The sequence below is a fragment of the Pseudopipra pipra genome, chromosome 11 (assembly GCF_036250125.1).
Source record: "Pseudopipra pipra isolate bDixPip1 chromosome 11, bDixPip1.hap1, whole genome shotgun sequence".
Lineage (NCBI taxonomy): Eukaryota > Metazoa > Chordata > Aves > Passeriformes > Pipridae > Pseudopipra > Pseudopipra pipra.
The window spans coordinates 270,152-288,358 of NC_087559.1; the positions used below are offsets into that span (position 1 = coordinate 270,152).

Consider the following 18,207-nt stretch of genomic DNA (forward strand, 5'->3'; position numbering starts at 1 on the left):
TTTGCTCCATTGAAGAGCTGTTGCCTTTTGCCCTAAAGCTAAGGGGATCTATAAGGTTTTTTGGTTTTGTCCCTTTATTCCTGACTCTAGAGATTCGCTTATATACATAAACCTGCAGTCATGTTTTAAACCATGGCTGTCTTTTAACCTGATTTTTAAAAAAATTTTAATAGAACGACCAGTGATTTTTGCTAGTATAAAGCCCTCCCATTTAATTAATCTTTTTTCTAATTCCACAGAGAAAATCAGTCACACAGGGATTGCAGGAACATGCAAGCTTGCTTGAGAAAACAATGTTACTAACAAAGCTATGAAAACAGAAGTAATTTTAAAGGTGTCATTCTACAATTCACTACTAGGGAAGGTGTAAATTCCTGAGGAGAAGGACACAGCAATGGTGTATAACTAAATACAGTGTTCAATTCTGCTTGGCTCACAACAGTGTAAGCCTACAGCAAGCATATTTCAGTCAGCAGACTTTCCCTGGCTGCCAGTTTTAGGAGAGAACCATGTCTGGTCCACTATCCATCTTCCTCTCCCAGCAAGCTGAGGGGATTTGTTTTGTATGTGCATATCTATAAATATAAATTGTATTTACATGCATCTCTTCTTGATGGAACAGATTGTATGTCGAAATTGTTCAAGAAACAAGTACCCTATGAAGTACCTTAAAGATCAAGCAGCCAAAGTCTGTGATAGCTGCTTCGTGGAACTTAATAAAAGAGGTAGGATTTTTTCATTCTTGGCAAAACTGACAAATTGATTTCCTTCCTATATGATGAGGAGGCTTTAGGACCTGCCTACTATGTTGTATTTTGTTAAATATGCCTCAAGCTTGAGGCATGTGTATTGAGGTTCCAGGAGAGCCAGGCTTTAATGGCAGCTGAAACTGTTTAGCAAGCCATAAAATCAAGTTTAGCAAACTGTTTTTTCAAATGGAAATAGGGCAAATCTAGATTAGATATACAAAAGAAATTCTTGGCTGTGAGGGTGGGGAGCCCTGGCACAGATTGCCCAGAGAAGCTGTGGCTGCCCCATCCCTGGCAGTGTTCAAGACCAGGCTGGACAGGGCTTGGAGCAACTCGGAATAGTGGAAGGTGTCCCTGCCCATGGCAGGGGCTGGAATGAGATGAGCTTTAAGGTCCATTCCAACCCAAATCTTCTATGATTCTAAGCCAGGTTCTCTGAGGGCTTCCCTGACCATTTTAATAAACCAGAATAATGGTAAAAACTATGTCCTATGAGGAGCAACTGAGAACTCTGGGTTTGTCTCCTCTGGAGATAAGGAGGCTGAGGGGTGATATTGCTCTCTGCAGCTTCCTGAGGAGGGGTTGTGGAGACAGTGGTGCTGATCTCTTTTCCGTGTGACGCAGTGACAAGACACATGAGAATGGTTCAAAGCTTCATCAGGGGAGGTTCTGACTTGACACGAGGAAACCTTTCTTTTCCCAGACGGTGGCCAAACATTGGAACAGGCTTTCTAGAGAGGTGGTCAATGCCCTATGCTTCTCAGTGTTTAAAGGACATTTGGACAATGCTCTTAATAACACGATTTGACTTTTGAGCAGCCTTGAATTGGTCAGGCAGTTGAACTAGATGATTGTTGTAGGCTCCTTCTAACTGAACTGTTTTATTCTGTCATTTCTAATTAATTATCCATTAAAGTAAAACAATGGCTTTGTAGTTCTTCACTGTCCTCATCCATGTTGTAGCTTTTACAAAAAGAAATGCCGGGGTAAAGTGCAGAGTCACTAAGAGCTTTTCTACATAGGGAGTTAATCTGGTTACAGATGAAAGCATAAATTCAAAGCAGAAGAGCTACTGCCTATCTAGAACTGTATTATTATCCTAATATGTAAGTCTCTTTTCTGATTTAAATACACATTCAAATCAAAGACAAAAGGGGGAGAGGGGTTACAAATAATGAACAGAGAGGGAATAGGACATAATTTTCTTGTACAACTACTCATGTAGACAATCTCTAATAAAAAGCATATTATACTGTCAAGAATAAAAAGGTGTGGACAAATGAAGTTTAGTTTTTCCATTCTGACTGAAGAAATTCACACTAGCCAAGCAAACGCATGAACAGGTGCTGTCACAACAGCCAAAAAAAGCATCTCCAAGCCACTCTGTGTCCAAGAAGTGGTACTTCAGACTTGTGCTAAAACAATGCCATCTTTTACTAGGAGCTTTCAAATAATGTGTGTTGCCAGAAGTGGAATCATGAAGATGTGAACTCAGACAAGTGGAGTTAATGGAGATTTTCAGAGCCAGAAGAACTGTCTCCCATGCAGAATTCAAAGAAAATGGTTCATACAGAAAGAATGTCCCATTAGTGAATCTATCCTGCAAAGATGTTATAGAACATAGAGAAGATGTCAAAGCCATTTGCTTAATGCTCATTTTAAATAACAAGAAAACAAGCTGTGCTGTGCTTTGTCAGCTTTCTTGCAGGCTTCTTTCAAGCACCTGTAGGTTATTAAAAAAGGGTGCTACGGAATCCACTGATCAGACTTAAAGAGGTGATTTGAAAGAAAGGCTAAAATAAAAACGGAGTGTGAAGGAGGCATTGCATTTTCCTTAGTCATTTACATTAGCGTATTGTGTGTCTCTTACACAGCCTGATATGTATCAACTCATCCATTTCCCCCTTCCCTTTCTGAATTTTCTTAATCTTGCAGAGCGGCCACTAAGCATGAGCTTCCCTCCAACTTCATCCAGGTGTTCAAGCAGTGCCTTCTCTGTTTTCCACAATATTCATTATTCATCTTTTAAGAAACAGAAGAAGATCCCTTCAGCTCTCATGGAGGTAGGACCAAGCTGCCTGAGAAAGGCAGGAGACTCGAGGAAACTGTGCTCTTACTTCAGCAGCTATGTTTATACTGTATGCAGTAGGCTCAGCACATGCCTTGGTTTACTTTCATCATGCAATTATTTTTTTGTTTTTCACAGTAGTGTTTAAAATACAAAAATACTCTGAGCTCTGGAGATACCACAGAAGTGTCTTGAGCCCACTGAGAAACCCAGTTAGAGTATGATACTTTAATTTGCTCATCAGCCTGTGAAGTCTCAAAAAAAAACTAAACCACCTTCAAGGTACTAGACAGAACAACAGAGCAGATCATAGACACTGACGATCTTACCAATGTAAACAAAATTCCCACCAATTTCAATAGGGCCATGATTTCTAAAGCTGTATTAGTTTTCTTTCCAGGAACAAGGTGCCAATCATTTTGATGTATTCTAAGTAGCTAGGCTGCCCATTGAACTTGAGCACAGCAAGGTACTTCCATTTCCTGCAGGTATTTATCATTGTATAAAGAAATGAGAGTGCAAACATCTTGCTGAACTCACTGTAGAGTCAAGACACTGGAATCTCTTGAGATTTGTTTGTGAAACTGCGCCAGAGATACAACCATGTAACACACACAAATTTAATATTGAAAGAGCCAGCAGGCAGAATTTAAACCTCACGAGGGAAAAAGCATCACCTTTCTATCCACATGGAGGCAGCACATGTTTATTAACATGAACTATCTCATAATAGCATTACTCCATGTCCTGGCACATTGCTGTTCTGCTGCAAAACACTGCTATATAAATGCTCAGTTTTCTGTCAGTGCTACAAAAGCTGGTTTTGAATCTCTGCTCTTTGTTTCTAAATCCAATACTGTTTACTGCTGTAATTAATGATGTACACTGCACTGTGTGTGTGCGTGTGTGTGCATGTGTATAGTTCCAGCTACTCAAAATCTGGATTTTTAAGAACATTAAGCACTTAGATCTCAAAATATTTCTGTGAGAGGGGCAACTCTTCTCAGAAATATTATTACACAAATGAAACCAAGTCATCATTAAGTGATTAATATAAATTAATATAAAACCATAGCAAAGCCCTAAATATACCCATGGCTTGAAAGTGTTCAGCCACAAGACTGTAATTCACTTTTGGAAGCATGCACCTTTAAAATACAAAAATACCCCAGACCTTGGAAAAGGGACAAGTTTGGCTTTTCAGAACACAACTGTAAGCTTACTGACCTGAATAATAACTCAACTGCATATTTCCCATTAGAGTTACTGAGAACAAAATTTAACTATAAATATTCAAACAGTTAAAAAGAACCCTAACGCCATGCTTATAATTTTTCTGTATCAATACTTTTAATGGTCTACTTACAGTTTCACCTAGTTGTCTGGTGTGATGCAAGCATGCATATTCAGGAGTGGAAAAGCCTTTGCTGTTACAAATCCTGATTTCTCCTACCTTGCTCCAGGTGGCAGCCTCAGAAGAGGGAGCTACCATCAGTGGTTACCTCAGCAGATGTAAGGGAGGCAAAAGACACTGGAAGAAACGCTGGTTTGTTATCAAAGGCAAAGTCCTCTACACCTACATAGCAAATGAGGTACTGTGCAATCTGACTTGAAGTACTTTCTTATCTGAGATCCCTTCTTTACTCCCTACAGGCAGAACCAGGAAATGGGAAAGGTAGAAATGGTAGTTCTCACAACTATCTGCCTTCTGAGACCTGGTCCTAACAGACTGAATCCCCAGGGAGCTCAGCCACAGCCCTAGCTGGACCTTGGCAGCCCTCAGACACTGCCCTTCATTATTTGAACTTCAGATCATTATCTGACTTCTTGCTATTCATGCTATTATAAACTGTCAACCACAGTGAACCTTAGTGTAAATATTTACACCCAAAGACTTCAAGATCCTTCAGCATTCTCTGGTGTACCTTGATAACTGCCAGATATTTTGTAGATAGACAGCACTATGATCCATTTCTGGTGGGGAGGAGAATCTTGTAGTTTTGCAAGTATAAGTAAGACATACTTGTCCTACTAGTACCAACAGGTAAAGAGAGGAGACAGTCTGCAGAAGTCAGTATAATGCCAGCTCTGTTGGTCTGTAAGCTCCTCCTTACAGCCAAGGAGGCCAGGTATCAACTAGATCATTTTTATGTATTTTGTCCTTTCCCAGTCCCTTTTCTTATTTTATAATAGCTGCAATACAAATAAACTTGAAGTAAGTGTAATATAAAGTTTGGTTATAATGGACAGGTTTCATAAGCAAAACCATAAAATTCATTTTGCTGAAAAAAAGGACAATGCAAAAACTTGTAAAAGCAATACTTTGTACTTTAGGCCCTCAGAATACTTTGCAAACATCATGTGATGGTTGCATGAAGCAACGTTATCCCCTTTAAACAGATGAGAAGATTGAGGCACAAAAGGGTTCGTGATTTGACCAGCAGTTCAGACTATTATAATCAAATTCCATATCCCACATATTTACCTTACCTCACCTAAGCTTAAAAGTGATCATTTCTGGTTCAACAATAGGGAAAAAGCAACAATGCCTAATTACACTTTGCATTCCCAGTCTGCAATGTACGTTCTAATAGCACAGGCAAAGCCAACATACACATATAATCACTGCCTCAATACAGTGATCAAAACTGCAGCTTTCACTAACAGCTAAACTGCAATTCAATTAAGGCTTATTGTTTTCTTTGACTTCTGCAAAGCCTTGTCTAGCAAGCAAAATTTGTGGAAGTTTCTTGGGACTAAATTAACAATTAATTGCATTACCAGCTAGGAAATTTCAAACCAGCCTTTAGGAAAGCAAGTATGCTGTTTGAGAAAGAGCAGATTTCTGAAAAAGTCACTAGTGCTTTGAAAGGAAATGATGAGGCACCAAAAAGACTACTATTTGCACCCAGTAAAAAAAAATTATTGAAAGAAACATAACTGGGAGAGAGTCTCAGGCTTTCCAAACTGCTGCTGGACTGTCCTATACTCTCAATAATCTCTGCTTTGCCTCCTGGACCGTTATGTCAAAGACAGCCATCAGTGTTGTGGCTAATTTGACCTGCATGGCCATGTGGATGATCACGAAGAACTGGATTTTCAGAGGTGGTGTTCCAGTTCAGTACTCAGACTAGATAAAAATGTGCGGTACAGGCACTGCTCTTGTTTAGGTAAGAGCCACGAGTCCAGCAGAACATTCACACTACTGCTTTTGCATTTCTGTCACAGCAGGGTTGTATCATTTGGTTTTCAGAAAGAGCCCTCAAACTGTTACAAGCCTTCTCTCTAAATTTTGGTTCACTTCTTTGCTTTTCAGGACAAAGTGGCTACAGAGAGTTTGCCTTTGCTGGGTTTCACCATTGCCCCAGAAAAAGAGGATGGAAGCACGGATGCAGTTTTTCATCTCTACCACAAGCAGACTCTCTTTTATAGCTTCCGAGCAGAGGATAACAATTCAGCACAGAGGTATGGGGGTTGACTTCCACACTAGCCAGTGCACAGGTCCAAAAGCTTATATAGGGCTTTCCCCTCTCCTTCAGTTCAGAATGCCTTCATGACAGAGGAAGCAAGCAACTTTCAGAGTGTTGATTAAGCCAAATTACATGTGACTGGCCTGAGTGACTTAAAAAATCTACCTGGTGCTTTTAATTTCCTTTAGGAAGGAGAATTTGCTCCTCCTATGGCTAAAGAGGAGACTGAGTCTCAAGAGGCATGTCTAGAAGTCTGTCACAGGTGATTACTGTACAGAAGCTTCTCTGATTTATATGTTCAATTTATATGTTCAATCTTAGTTTTCTCATCAACAAATAATTGCTTATTTTTCTCAATTCTAATGCTACTGCTTCCACATAATAAAATAGTCACAAAATTTATATTAAAAATGCCAGCACCTCAAGACACACAGGAAAGGAAATGAGTGTTTATAGGAGGTTTTGTTGCTTTTAAACATACTTCAGTGGTTTCATCTTTCCTATTCTAAGACAGCACTTAACTGTCTTTGAGACTTTACAATAATTTACTGGTTAAGATTGCACTAGAAAGCAGGAGTCCCAGTACTCAGCTCCCTGCTTTAATCACAAAACTGTAGTTCCTCATCAGAGGTAGGATGGAAAATACAGTCTTCTTCAAGCTTTATGTTCTTAAAGTACTTATTTTTCTTAAAATACATATCTTCTAAAAATGTATATAGTTTTATATGTACCGCTTTTTCTTTTCTGCCCTTTCTAGGTGGATTGAAGCCATGGAAGAAGCATCCATATTATAGCAGCTATCACACAATGAACTTGGAATAAATTCTCAGATTTCTGTACATTTCCAGCAATCTTCTTCTGACTTACAAAACTGAACAGCATATTTTAGGCCCACTGGCCACACACACTGGATTTGAACTGTTTCCAGTTTGCTCTTTTTGCTTCCTTCTTCTTACATCCATGTTGTTGCAAATGAAAACTTCAAAATAGAAAATATTTATGGTGATCTTTATGTATGTGCAACTTCAGCCTGTACTATAAGCTTCTCCTCTGACCTCACAGTAAACTAAGTCTAACATCAAGACCAGAAAATACATGGAAACACTGACTACAGTAAGTAACAGGCTCAGATTTACTTACTCAACAGCACTGCCATATTTCATTGAGTTGGTTTTGATGTCTACCACAACATGAGAAACAATGTAGTACACAACAAATGATCATTTAAAGCACTTTATCATTTTTATTGAACTACAGTTTCCTTTTCTTCATGTTTCTAAGGAGTTCTGTGGCATGATTTATTACCCATCCATTAACAAGTGCCAGCATGAAATTATGCCCCACATTTGCTAACTAGCTTCCACAGAAAAGGAACAAACTACACATTCAATTTACCTGGTCTATCAACACTTCACTGGCTATGATCCAACATAATTACTTACTATCAATTTATAATTTTACACAGAGCACCGTATAATTTATGTTAAAGGGTTTAGTTTCATATCACTTTGAAATGCACTTCAGTAGCTCTACAGATCCAGGCGTTGAATTATATGACTTCTCTCTAAATACTGCATCAGACTCAAACCCAAAGGTTATTTGTAATTTATTATAAACCTACAGACAGTTTTTATTTAACATGTCTACCTAGTAGTGTTAAGATTTTTATCCTCTATTTAAATAGTCTATCTTTATTTTCAAAATTCCTGTTGTTTCTGCTGTTCTTGTTATGAAAAATGTCATCAAAAATTGAATGCACATAACTAGCACAGCATTTGAAATATGCTGGGTGCACTGAAATGCACTTGTCTGAACCTGCTCTGCTGGAGTGCTTTGGAACTCCTGTGGCTATACCTGTCTCACATCAGACTGCTGCCGGGCTCTACATCTCCAGGGCTGGACTCTCAGCAGTCAGCTGTGTTTGTGTGACTTCAAAGATGCTGTGCTGCTTTACACCAGCTGAGGATATAGATGTCTGGAGTTTGGGGGGTTGGGTTTTTGTGTTTGGTTTGGGGGGTTGTTTTTTGTTGGGGTGGGTTTTCTTTAGTGTTTGGGTTGGGGTTTTCTATAAAGAAGGTTGAGAAGTGGTGTTCTAATCATTGCAATACAATGGTTTTGTGTCCTGTATTTGTCATAATATTTGACTGAGGAATAGAACAGCATCTATGATTAAAATATATCTTTGTATAAAAATACCATGTTCAAGAATTTACTTACATTAAAATATATTGTTGGGCATTTTTATTACTTTCATTTTTCCATTTCTTTAAGAAGCTTAATGGATATCTGAATTTTTGACCCTAAAAAATTGTTTAGAATTGTCTGCATTTTTAAAGGTCTACAATATATACCCAAATCATAAGGTAGTTCAGTTTATCACCTGCAAAAACAAGTTTAAAGAAACAAATACCTACCACTAAATAAAAATATCACTGTTTTGGGTTTTTTTTGATACAACTGAGTCTGACCATTTCATATAGCATATATTATCATGTGCAAACAGAAACCAAGTATAAGAAAAGTAAAACTTTTGATTCTTTAGTTAATGAATGAACACCAATGTTAACTCTTTATGTTAGAACCATGGCCTTGCTACCAATACACTGTAAATGTTTATCCCCCCCTTAAAAACATTTTGCACTTAGAAAAAAATAAGACAACATTGAATACAGAGTAAGATCTCTAACTATAGTCTCAAACAAGAAAAAACTGCACTACAGAATGACAATATTATGAAGATTTAGGTGCTGACATTTGGTGACTGTTGTATGAAGCTTTCAGTTAGAAGCATGAAATGAAGACGTGAAAATATTTTGTTGTAAAAAATAAGATACAGTGCTATTAAACAGTGTTTTAAGTAATGTAGAAAAATAAAAGAGCAAAACATAACTGCAGTTCTACAGGCTTTTCCTTTACACTATTTTTACCTTCTTTAATTCCAGCTTTGCAGTTCCAGTTAATAGATACTTGCCTATTAACCAATTCTCTGACAAACCAGGGAAGAGCATCAAATCAGAAGATGGTAATGGAGCCCTTTGGGTGGGAACAGGATTTAGACCTAATTGTTTCGATGATGTGTTTCAGTCCACACTGCATTCATCTCCTGTAAAGCCCGCCTACTTTACTTCAACTTACAGATACAGGTGGTCTCAATACAGCATAAAAAAGAGCAAAAAATGAAAATGTCCTCGCAATTTCAGTCCAACTGTTAACTAAATTTGAGCAAAGCTAAGCACCAGAGACAGAAATTATCATTGTTTCAGAATTATTCCAGTAATCACCTTTTAGAAAATGTTAACTTCTTAAAATAGATATATATACTCAGTTTACTACCTGCCATTTACTTACACAGTTCTTTCCTACTAAGTTGTAGTTAGTATTACTCTTCCACAATGAAAACTTTGTTCCACACCTTCATAAATGTTTCAAAAAATATTCAATAATAAGTCACAATGAACTAGCTATTTGGCCAATAGCTGAGATGCAAGCTGCCCTCATTTGTTGTTTCAGAGTTTTTCTGTTTATTTTTCTACTTATTAAAAAGCATTAAAGTTATTAGCCATTAGGTGCAACTAATATTTGGACCTATTTTACAGCATATGCCTAGTTAAAATCTGTTTTTTAAAGTTACTAAATTATTTTTCCAAAATACAAGTCATTCAGAGATGGAGAATACCAACCTGACAAGATTTTGTGCCACTTACATAAGCACTGCTGGTCAAGCCCTGGGACTGCTGCCCTTCCTGAGCTGATTCTCTGCTGCTTTTACGATTGATGAAAACCACACAGCTATGAATACCAACCAGGCTTTTCCTGTTTGCATGCTACTTTGATACAAAAGTAATAACGACTACTTCGGCTGTAACCATGTTCAGTGAATATCACTGCTTGTGAAGGTAAAAGAAAGTGCCAATACTCAGCGAGGGGGGAAAGGTATTCCCTTAAATACTAAGGGAAAAACACCACTTTAACTCCACAAGTTACTTGGGAACATAACATACGAACTTCTGTGTATTAAACGCAGTGCAATTCTTCAGCCTGGGTAACACTGTGACACCACTTTTGATCAAGTTTTACAAGAAAGTTTCTAGACTCCAGGGCATGGTGTTATGAGGTCAAAGGTTGGACTTGATGACCTTGGAGGTCTTTTCCAACCTTAATGACTCTATATAGTGATATTTTTCTGCAGTTGAAAAGCCTACATCAGACAGCAAGGTCATTTTTGCTAAGAGATGAACATAGAGATATGATGGCAAAACCCCACAGGATGGAGGTCACCAGCGTCCCTCAGCACTGCCCAGCCATGTACAAAAAAGCAAGGCATGAGGACTCATACTTCAAAAATCATCTACTAACACTTAAAAGAGAGATTTAAATTGAATGTGGCATTAGCAAGACCAGTTTATACAGTTAAAACCTTGTCAGTCACTTATAACTGTTGATTTCTTCCATGCTAGGTATCAGTTTTGCTCTTAAAATTTACATCAAGTTTCCAGAAAATTCTATGAAAATTTTAAGCACCTGAAATGAGAACTTAAAAAACCCCCAAACAACAAAGCTCTACAATACTAATCCTAATTACCCAATTACCTACAATATCCCAAAAATTTAAAACCCATGAGCAACCTCAAATCCTATTCTTATTTTGTAGTACTTGGCCTGCCCTGACATAGTCCATTATGTACTTTTACTGCCATCACCACGGCCAGAGAGGCGGCTTTGGCTATGCCATTAGTACTCTTGCAGCAGTTCTCTCCTTCCACACCTAAAAAAAACCTCATTCCCTCTCCACAAGTATGCACATCTCACCTCTGCTCTGTGGGGAATTCAGCCTGTTCTCCTGAGCAGCGTGCAACTTCCACGGGGTCTCTTCCCTCCTCTTCTCGCATGACAATTTTGCGGCACATTTTTTCTTCTAAGGCAACTATCCCACAAAGGGAGGAGCTAAAAGGTCCCTGTTATCAGCAAGTGCGTTTGAAAATGAACACCAGTAAAATCCCTTCTCCACTATGGCTGGGAGCAATTTAATCCTTATCGGCGGGAACTGCGGCCCGAAGGAGAGAGGCCCTCGATGGAGCCCGCGCTCCGTGAGGAGAGGAGCCCTGAGGAGTCCCCGGAGAAGGCCTCGGCGGAGCCCTGAGGAGACGAGCCGTCGGTGCAGCCCGCGCTCCTGGCAGGAACTGCGGCCCAAGGCCAGGAGCCCTCGGTGAGCAGGGCACAAGCGTGAGGAGCAGGAGGGCAGGCAGGAGGTGGTCTGTGCTGGCTGGGATCCCTCATCCCCCGAGCGCCGCTCCGAGGCGGGGAGGGGGTGCGTGTGTGAAATCGCGCCTGGCAGAAAGGGGTGGCTGGGGAAGGTGGTGGTTTAATTTCTGGCTTCTCACTATTCACATCTGTTTTAACTGGCAGTCAGTTAAATTCATTTTTCCCAAGACAGATCTATTCTGCCCATGACGGCAATTGGTAAGTGATCTGTCTTCATCTTGACCTATGAGCTTTTTCTCCCCCTGTCCTGTTATGGAGGGGGCAGCGAGTGACGGGGTCAGCATCTGGCTGCAATCCATGGTCAGCTCACAACAGTGTGGTAGACAGATATAATAATTTTCTTTGCTGCCAGTCTAGTTATTAACCTTTACTTGTAGACTATCTCAGTTTTCTTTGATCTTTTTCACCTTCAGCATCTTCTATTAATTTGATTTCTCTTCAGTCATAGCTAAGGCCAAAAATGGCTATACGAACACTTTTTACTAATGCTCTTTTAGAAGTCAGTGTATACAAATTTAGGAAACTTCAGCATTATCTAATACAATCTTGCTTATTGAACAAGTTCAGGGCATACAGTGTAGTTCTACATATCACTGAAATTATCACAAACACTGCAGCAAAGTTTGTCACAGCTTTTTTGATGCAGCTTTCCTGACTGCACTTAGTGTTGCCAGTCTCAGTGAGCACAGTGGAGCTGCACATCAAGCAGGACTGCACTCCACCAGAGCTGAGAATAAAACTGCTCCAAGGCCTTCTCTTGGTGGCACAAACAAGGAAGAATGAGGAGACAACTCCTGTCCCCTAAACTTTTCCTCAACTTGCCCATCAGGAAGCACTGAGGGGGAAAGCAGCATTTCACATCTGGCTTCAGCATTTTCCCCTCTTTCATTCAGTCACACCCTTTAATAGTATGTTTTACAAAGTTAAAAAAACCTGCTTCTAAAGGCATATAGATATTTTGAGAATTTGAAAATTCTTCATGTATTTAACATTACAGTAGTGAACACCCAAGACATTGAGACATTTTCCTTTATTTATGTATTGCAAAGACATCTGTACATCATGTGCTTTGCTAAGTCCCATTCTGTGACAGGCTGTAATTCATAGGTGTACTTCTTTATTTCTCATATCCTTGCCCCAAGTAGCCACTTCTAAGAAAAACAAACAAACAGTCCCTCACTCAAGCCTGGCTTGCGCCTACCACTGAGCATTCATAGGCAGAACAAGACTCACGGCCAGCTTCACCGTGAGAGCCCTAATCAATGACACTGACTTCAGAAAATGAAATAAGAACTCGGTACAATCTGGCGGTGGCGTTTGTGAGAGCCCCTCTCGACTGCGAGCCTGCCTTTGACTGCACCTTCAGCGAAAACCAAGGTACACGTGGAATACCAGCACCACCGGCGCACGGAACAGCCACCGCCAACCCATTACCTCGGGCTACCGGCTCCCGAGAAGCTTTCCGAGCGGGACGGACAAAGGCGGGGGCCGTTCCTTCCCGTCGCTGCCCCAGGGGCCGAGCTTCTCCCTGCACTGCCCCGGCAGCCAGGCCCGGACCGAGCGGTGCGGGGCTCGGGCGGCCCAGGTAGCCCGGTAGCCCCTCCCCGCCGCCAGCCCCGCCCCGCGGGGGATGGAGGGGCCGCGGCAGGGCGGGCGCTGGAAGAGGAAGCGGGGACGCGCTCCCGGGCGGCGACGGCGGGGTCACGAACTCTGACCTGTCACAGGGCACGGCACGGCACACACAACAAAACACCCCCGGCCCAACACAGCCCCGGCTCCCTCCCCTCCGCGGGCCCCACAGCCCCTCGCCGCCCCCGCGGGGGGAGGGAGGGCCGCTGCTGGGCACCGCCACAGCACCGGCCCGCCCGGGTCACCGCCACTGCACCTTTGGCGCCCATTCCTGAGGTAAAAACCATTTTTTAAAATTGAGGCGGCCCGGGTGGGTTTGTTTCGTGAGGGCCAGGACGAGGGAGGGGGCGCGGGGAGGCGGCAGCGGGCCCTGCTCGGGACACCCCAGCGAGGGGAGGGGAGGGGTGACGGTGGGTTTAGGGGAGGGGGATTGCACGGCTTCGATATTTGGCTGGTAAGCGAGCACCAGCCGTGCTCTGGGCTAGCCTACAGCTCCTGGAGAGAGAGAGAGGAGAGGAAAGGACCGTTGCGGCGTGCTGGGTCGATCGGCGGGCAGTCCCGTGGCGGAGCCGCTGTGCTGCAGTGTGGGCCGGCTGATGTCGGAGCCGGTCCGGTCGCGGTGAGCGCAGTCTGCTGTCCGGGGGGGTGCAGGGGCGATGGTCGCGGCGATGATCGCGGGACACGAACACACAGAGAGAGAAGATGGAGTCTGAGCGGGCGGAGGCGGCGGCTTGAACCCGACCCTTTTACCTTTGCCACCGGGAGGGCGGAGGGGAGGGGGCGGTGGGTACTTTGCATACGGGGCTGAGACCGCCGCCATCTTACCGGCTGCTTCCTCACTGCCATGCTCAGGCCTCCCATAGCCTGCCACAAGGCTGTACCGGAGGGGAGGGGAAGGGGCCTAATGGCGGCAGCAGGAGCCCCGCCTGGGCCCTGGCGGGAGGCCAGCACCGCCATCTTGTGCTCAGTGCGTCCCCGGGGGGTTCTTCTTGCGCTCGGGGGGCGGTGCCGCCGCCATTACAGGCGGCTCGCTCGGCCAATGGGCGCCGTGCGGGGGAGCGCTGCGCCTGCCATGAGGTCATTGGTCGGGCCGGGGGGCGGGGCTGAGGCGCGCGGGGCGGGAGCTGGACGCGGCCCTACTGCGGCGGGCGGCGCGGGGCCGGGCCCGCCCTGCCCGCGGGGCTCGGGGACGGGCTGGGCTGCCCGTGGAGTCCCCGCCGGCCCTGGGGGTGCCCGTCGCGTTCCAAGCTGTCCGTCGCGTTCCTGCCAGGGCAGGGGGTGCCTGTCAAGGCACGACCGGATCGCGGGGTGCCCGTCGTGCCCCTGCCAGGGCCGGGGGTGTTCATTGTGTTCTGGGGTGCCGGTTGTGTCCTGACCGCCAGAACAACGTACCAGAGACTGCCGGCAGAGCCGCACCCGCGCCCCTCCTGTCCCGCCGGTGTAGCCGGGTCGAGCTCGCAGTGTGAAGAATTCGTTTCCTTAAGACAAAGGAGCAGATTTCAATAATCTTGAATTTGGCCTATTGCCATGTCGTCATGGTTGGGCCGTACCCGTAGAATATCTCAAATGGAGTTTATGACTTGCTTCTGAGGTTTCACTGCAGCTTAGGGAGAGATTAATGGATTTACACCGTGTTTTGGACAGCAGTACCTCAGCACATACTGAGCTGGCTGCCACACTGCTACATTGAAAATAATTTCCTGGTGCTCCATGTGCTTCCTTGCAGATTTTAGGTTGCACCCCTTGTTGGTTTGTTTGGGGGATTTTTTTTCGTTGTTGCCTTACAAACTGCTTCTCAAGGCTTTTGCTGAGAAGCTGATTTTGCCTTCTGGGAGTCGACACCATTAAGAAGCTTGGTATGGCTGTGTACGGTGTCTGGGCTTAAATCGAATCAGTTTAATAGCCTCAGCTTAAGGCTCTTTTGGAAGGGTCGAAAGTACAAAAAGCCTTAGTGGATAACACCACCACCAGCACATCTGTCAAAGCCATACCTCAGGAAAGACTTCTTTGTGTCTCAGAAAGGTACTTTTATGAACAAAATATCTGCAGGGTTTCTTTCATCTTAAAGCATTGAGAAAATAACGTTATGACCATATGGTTATCATTCCTGCTGAATATAAAATAATTTAAGAAAAGAGAAAACACTGAAAAGGAATTACTGAACGACTGAGAAACCATTCACAAACTGGGTTTGGTGGAAATGGTTCATAATATTAATGTGTAAGTTGAACACTTGAATAAAAAATGACAAGCTGTAGGAAAAACTAGCATCAATAGTTTCCATAGGGAAATGCATTTTTCTGTTACATTTTGCTATTGTTTGCAGTATTTTTAAATTTTATATTAAATGATTGCTCTGGAGATACAAACAGAGGTTTTCAACAAAACATCAAGTGGACCAGCATTCAGGAATGCCATTTCATTACCTACACCTGGGTCAGAATCTGAAATCTGGCCCTGCAATGAGCAAGTCACAATTAAAAAGTGAATTAATTGATTGGAAATCTTATTTAAATTTACCTTGGGAGAAACACAGCCCTAATAATGATAATCAAAAATATATAGGAAGTGGTTTTTCTTGTTTCTTTATCCTTGATTGCTTTGCTTTTTTATTTTTTTAACCCCAAAGGCTGTAAAGTTCAGTGTGCAGTCACTCAGAGTAGGATAAAATGATTCTGCAGTATTTTCTTCTCAAAGTGATAATACCATCACATTATAATAAAAAAATAGTTTAGATAATGGAAAGTACATTTTAGATGTGACAGTTTATTTCTCTTATTGTGCAAGATTACGCTAAGAATATGAATGAACATGGCAGTTTGATGGAATGACTTGATGAAATTTTGTGCAAAACAGCATTCTTAGCTTGCTGTCCTGTGTTCAGTGTGGGGTGTAGAAGCCGTTTAACTGTAAGGTTTATCCTTCTTGAGCTGAGGGAAGTGCCTTAGAGATCTATGAACTCCATAAACTGCATCAGTAGTTGACACTCAGATTAGTCCTTTCTCATTTATGAAATTACCATCTCTTCTTTACTGCCTAACTAATAGAGTGGAAATAGTATGTTAGAGTCTATAGAGTAAGGGTATAACTCTGTGCCCGGGTGTTTGAACGGCACGGTTGCAGTGTGCACGTCCCATATACATATATGTGCACACGTATGTAGTCGCACACACGCATCCGTGGCACCTTGGCTTATTTGCCAGATGCATCAAGCAGAACTGTAAATTACCAAAAATTCATCTCAGAGCTTTCTTTAATAGTAAGAAAACTCCCTGACTTTTGTGCCTGATGGAAGTTGCTGGCGTCTTTCCAAACAGGTTCTCTAATGATCTTGTTTCACCATGGCAACCAGTATGGAGGTGCTGGCTCAGCAGGTAGTGGAGACTCAGCAGGTGGCTGAGGTGAGTGACAGATAATATCACAACAGTTGGTATATGAGATTTTGAAATTAAAAACATATTAGGGAGTCCCTGCTGTTCACAATTAAGCATCATAAATGGAACAGAAAATCTTTACAGAGCAGGATTGCTTTACACTCGGGGACAAATATGAAACCAGTGCCACCAATATGTGTTTTGTTCACCTAACTTCATTGTGGTGGCCCCCATATTAGGAATGCAAGTAGGAAATTCAGCATGAACTATAGAGAAACTTGGCTGTATTGTGAATTGTTAAAAAGACTAATACAATGAAATTTCTCATCATTTGATCATTAGATTGACCGTTTTGGACATGAAAGGTTTCTGCTTCTCATTTGAGTTGTAATCTGAATCCACCACAGTGTTTGAAGTTGCCTGTTTTACTTATGCACTGTATTCAATTTACAATAGGGTGATTAATTTAAATCAGGTTTTATATTTTCTGCCTACACATGTAAGAAAAAAGAGCATGAAATCTACTTTAAATGATATTAGGTGATGTCTTGATGTATATTCACTGAAGCTTGGATGCTCAACAGCTAAAATGTTTAAATCAGCTAATAAACACAAACTATAAGTGTTCACGGTCATAGAAAATAACCCGTTTATCTCCTTCACCATGCAAACTTCAGTCAAAAAATAAACTAGATCATTTGTCTGATTAAAATTATTTTGTTTAATAGCCTTCAAATACTGTGATTTTTCATATGTTTACATAATTAAGGGATTTAATATATAGCTCAGTGCAAGTGGGCTGAGAGATCTCTCTAGATAAGGCCACTTTTCACACACTAGTTTGGAGGTTTCTTTCATCTATTGTAGTATTGTAGTATTTTTCATCTATTGTGCTATTGCACCTGGATATTAAAAAATACTTTTAGTTCAAGAAGAAGCCCTATATAAGAAAGAAATACAAGTTTGATTCTGTTTTCAGAAGTGGATTCAAGATTCCCTACTTAGAACTATTTTTTTTTTGTTAAAATTTGGTTCTTTTTAGTGTGTCCTGGAAGTAACATCGAAGGAGTAGTTACAAAAAGCTCCGTGAGTTTCACACTGAAAACCAACAGGAGATTTGTCACTCTAGTTTTCTGTACTAGGTATCAATTTGGCAAGCTGCATTTTTTAAAAACACTTCCAAACATACTTGGAAATAGAAACCTGTAATGGAAATACTGGCAAACCTTATCCTGTATTGGTAGAACTTGGGTGCTATAATAACATCTCAAACACATAAAATATGTGACGTTTGTAATTCCTCGTGCAGGAAATGCACCGTGGTAACATAGTGTGATGGTTGTATCTTGCCACTGGAGAGATCGCTCCATCTCAAGAGTGTACGAAGCTCTGTGATTTCTTCCTGGCCGGTGGGTAAACAGAGGGCTTCGTCTCTTTATGGTATTCAGCTGCTCCTTAAACTATATGCCTGTCCACTACATAACACCATGAAAACTTTGTTCATGGAAAAACAGTTGTAAGCAGCATTATCTCATTAAGAATTCATTAATACTAGGACCATGTAAATGTTGAATCATTTTTTTATGAGTGGCTGGCTGCCTGCTATTTGTTTCTTCCATCAGATACAGGTTTTAATACAGGTAAATACATCACTA

General features: G+C 41.9%; 2 protein-coding genes and 1 long non-coding RNA gene across 11 annotated transcripts in view; 2 read left to right on the top strand and 1 right to left on the bottom strand.

The window, feature by feature from the left end:
- The window catches only part of FGD5 (FYVE, RhoGEF and PH domain containing 5), an 80,320-nt gene extending 71,144 nt beyond the window's left edge, over positions 1–9,176 (top strand). For 2 of the 3 annotated variants that reach the window (XM_064667027.1, XM_064667028.1), the window contains exons 17-21: positions 623–725; positions 2,685–2,812; positions 4,281–4,409; positions 6,134–6,282; positions 6,476–7,128. In XM_064667027.1, coding sequence (XP_064523097.1) covers positions 623–725; positions 2,685–2,812; positions 4,281–4,409; positions 6,134–6,282; positions 6,476–6,536 — 570 coding nt within the window. In that variant the 3' untranslated portion in view covers positions 6,537–7,128. Of the gene's footprint in view, positions 1–622; positions 726–2,684; positions 2,813–4,280; positions 4,410–6,133; positions 6,283–6,475 lie in introns of all 3 variants that reach the window. The other variant, XM_064667029.1, reaches the window with a different exon arrangement.
- Positions 9,177–12,564: 3,388 nt separating this feature from the next.
- On the bottom strand, positions 12,565–14,280 carry LOC135420074 (uncharacterized). Its single transcript, XR_010433331.1, has 2 exons — positions 14,004–14,280; positions 12,565–13,887 (listed from the first exon to the last, which is right to left on the bottom strand). It is a non-coding gene; the product is annotated as an uncharacterized LOC135420074 (long non-coding RNA).
- NR2C2 (nuclear receptor subfamily 2 group C member 2) overlaps positions 12,905–18,207 on the top strand; it is a 34,772-nt gene continuing 29,469 nt past the window's right edge. For 3 of the 7 annotated variants that reach the window (XM_064667052.1, XM_064667060.1, XM_064667059.1), the window contains exons 1-2: positions 13,318–13,454; positions 16,496–16,579. In XM_064667052.1, the coding sequence (XP_064523122.1) occupies positions 16,520–16,579 (60 nt within the window). In that variant the 5' untranslated portion in view covers positions 13,318–13,454; positions 16,496–16,519. Of the gene's footprint in view, positions 13,798–14,641; positions 15,201–16,495; positions 16,580–17,861; positions 17,962–18,207 lie in introns of those variants that run through there. The other 4 variants (XM_064667055.1, XM_064667053.1, XM_064667057.1 and 1 more) reach the window with 4 other exon arrangements.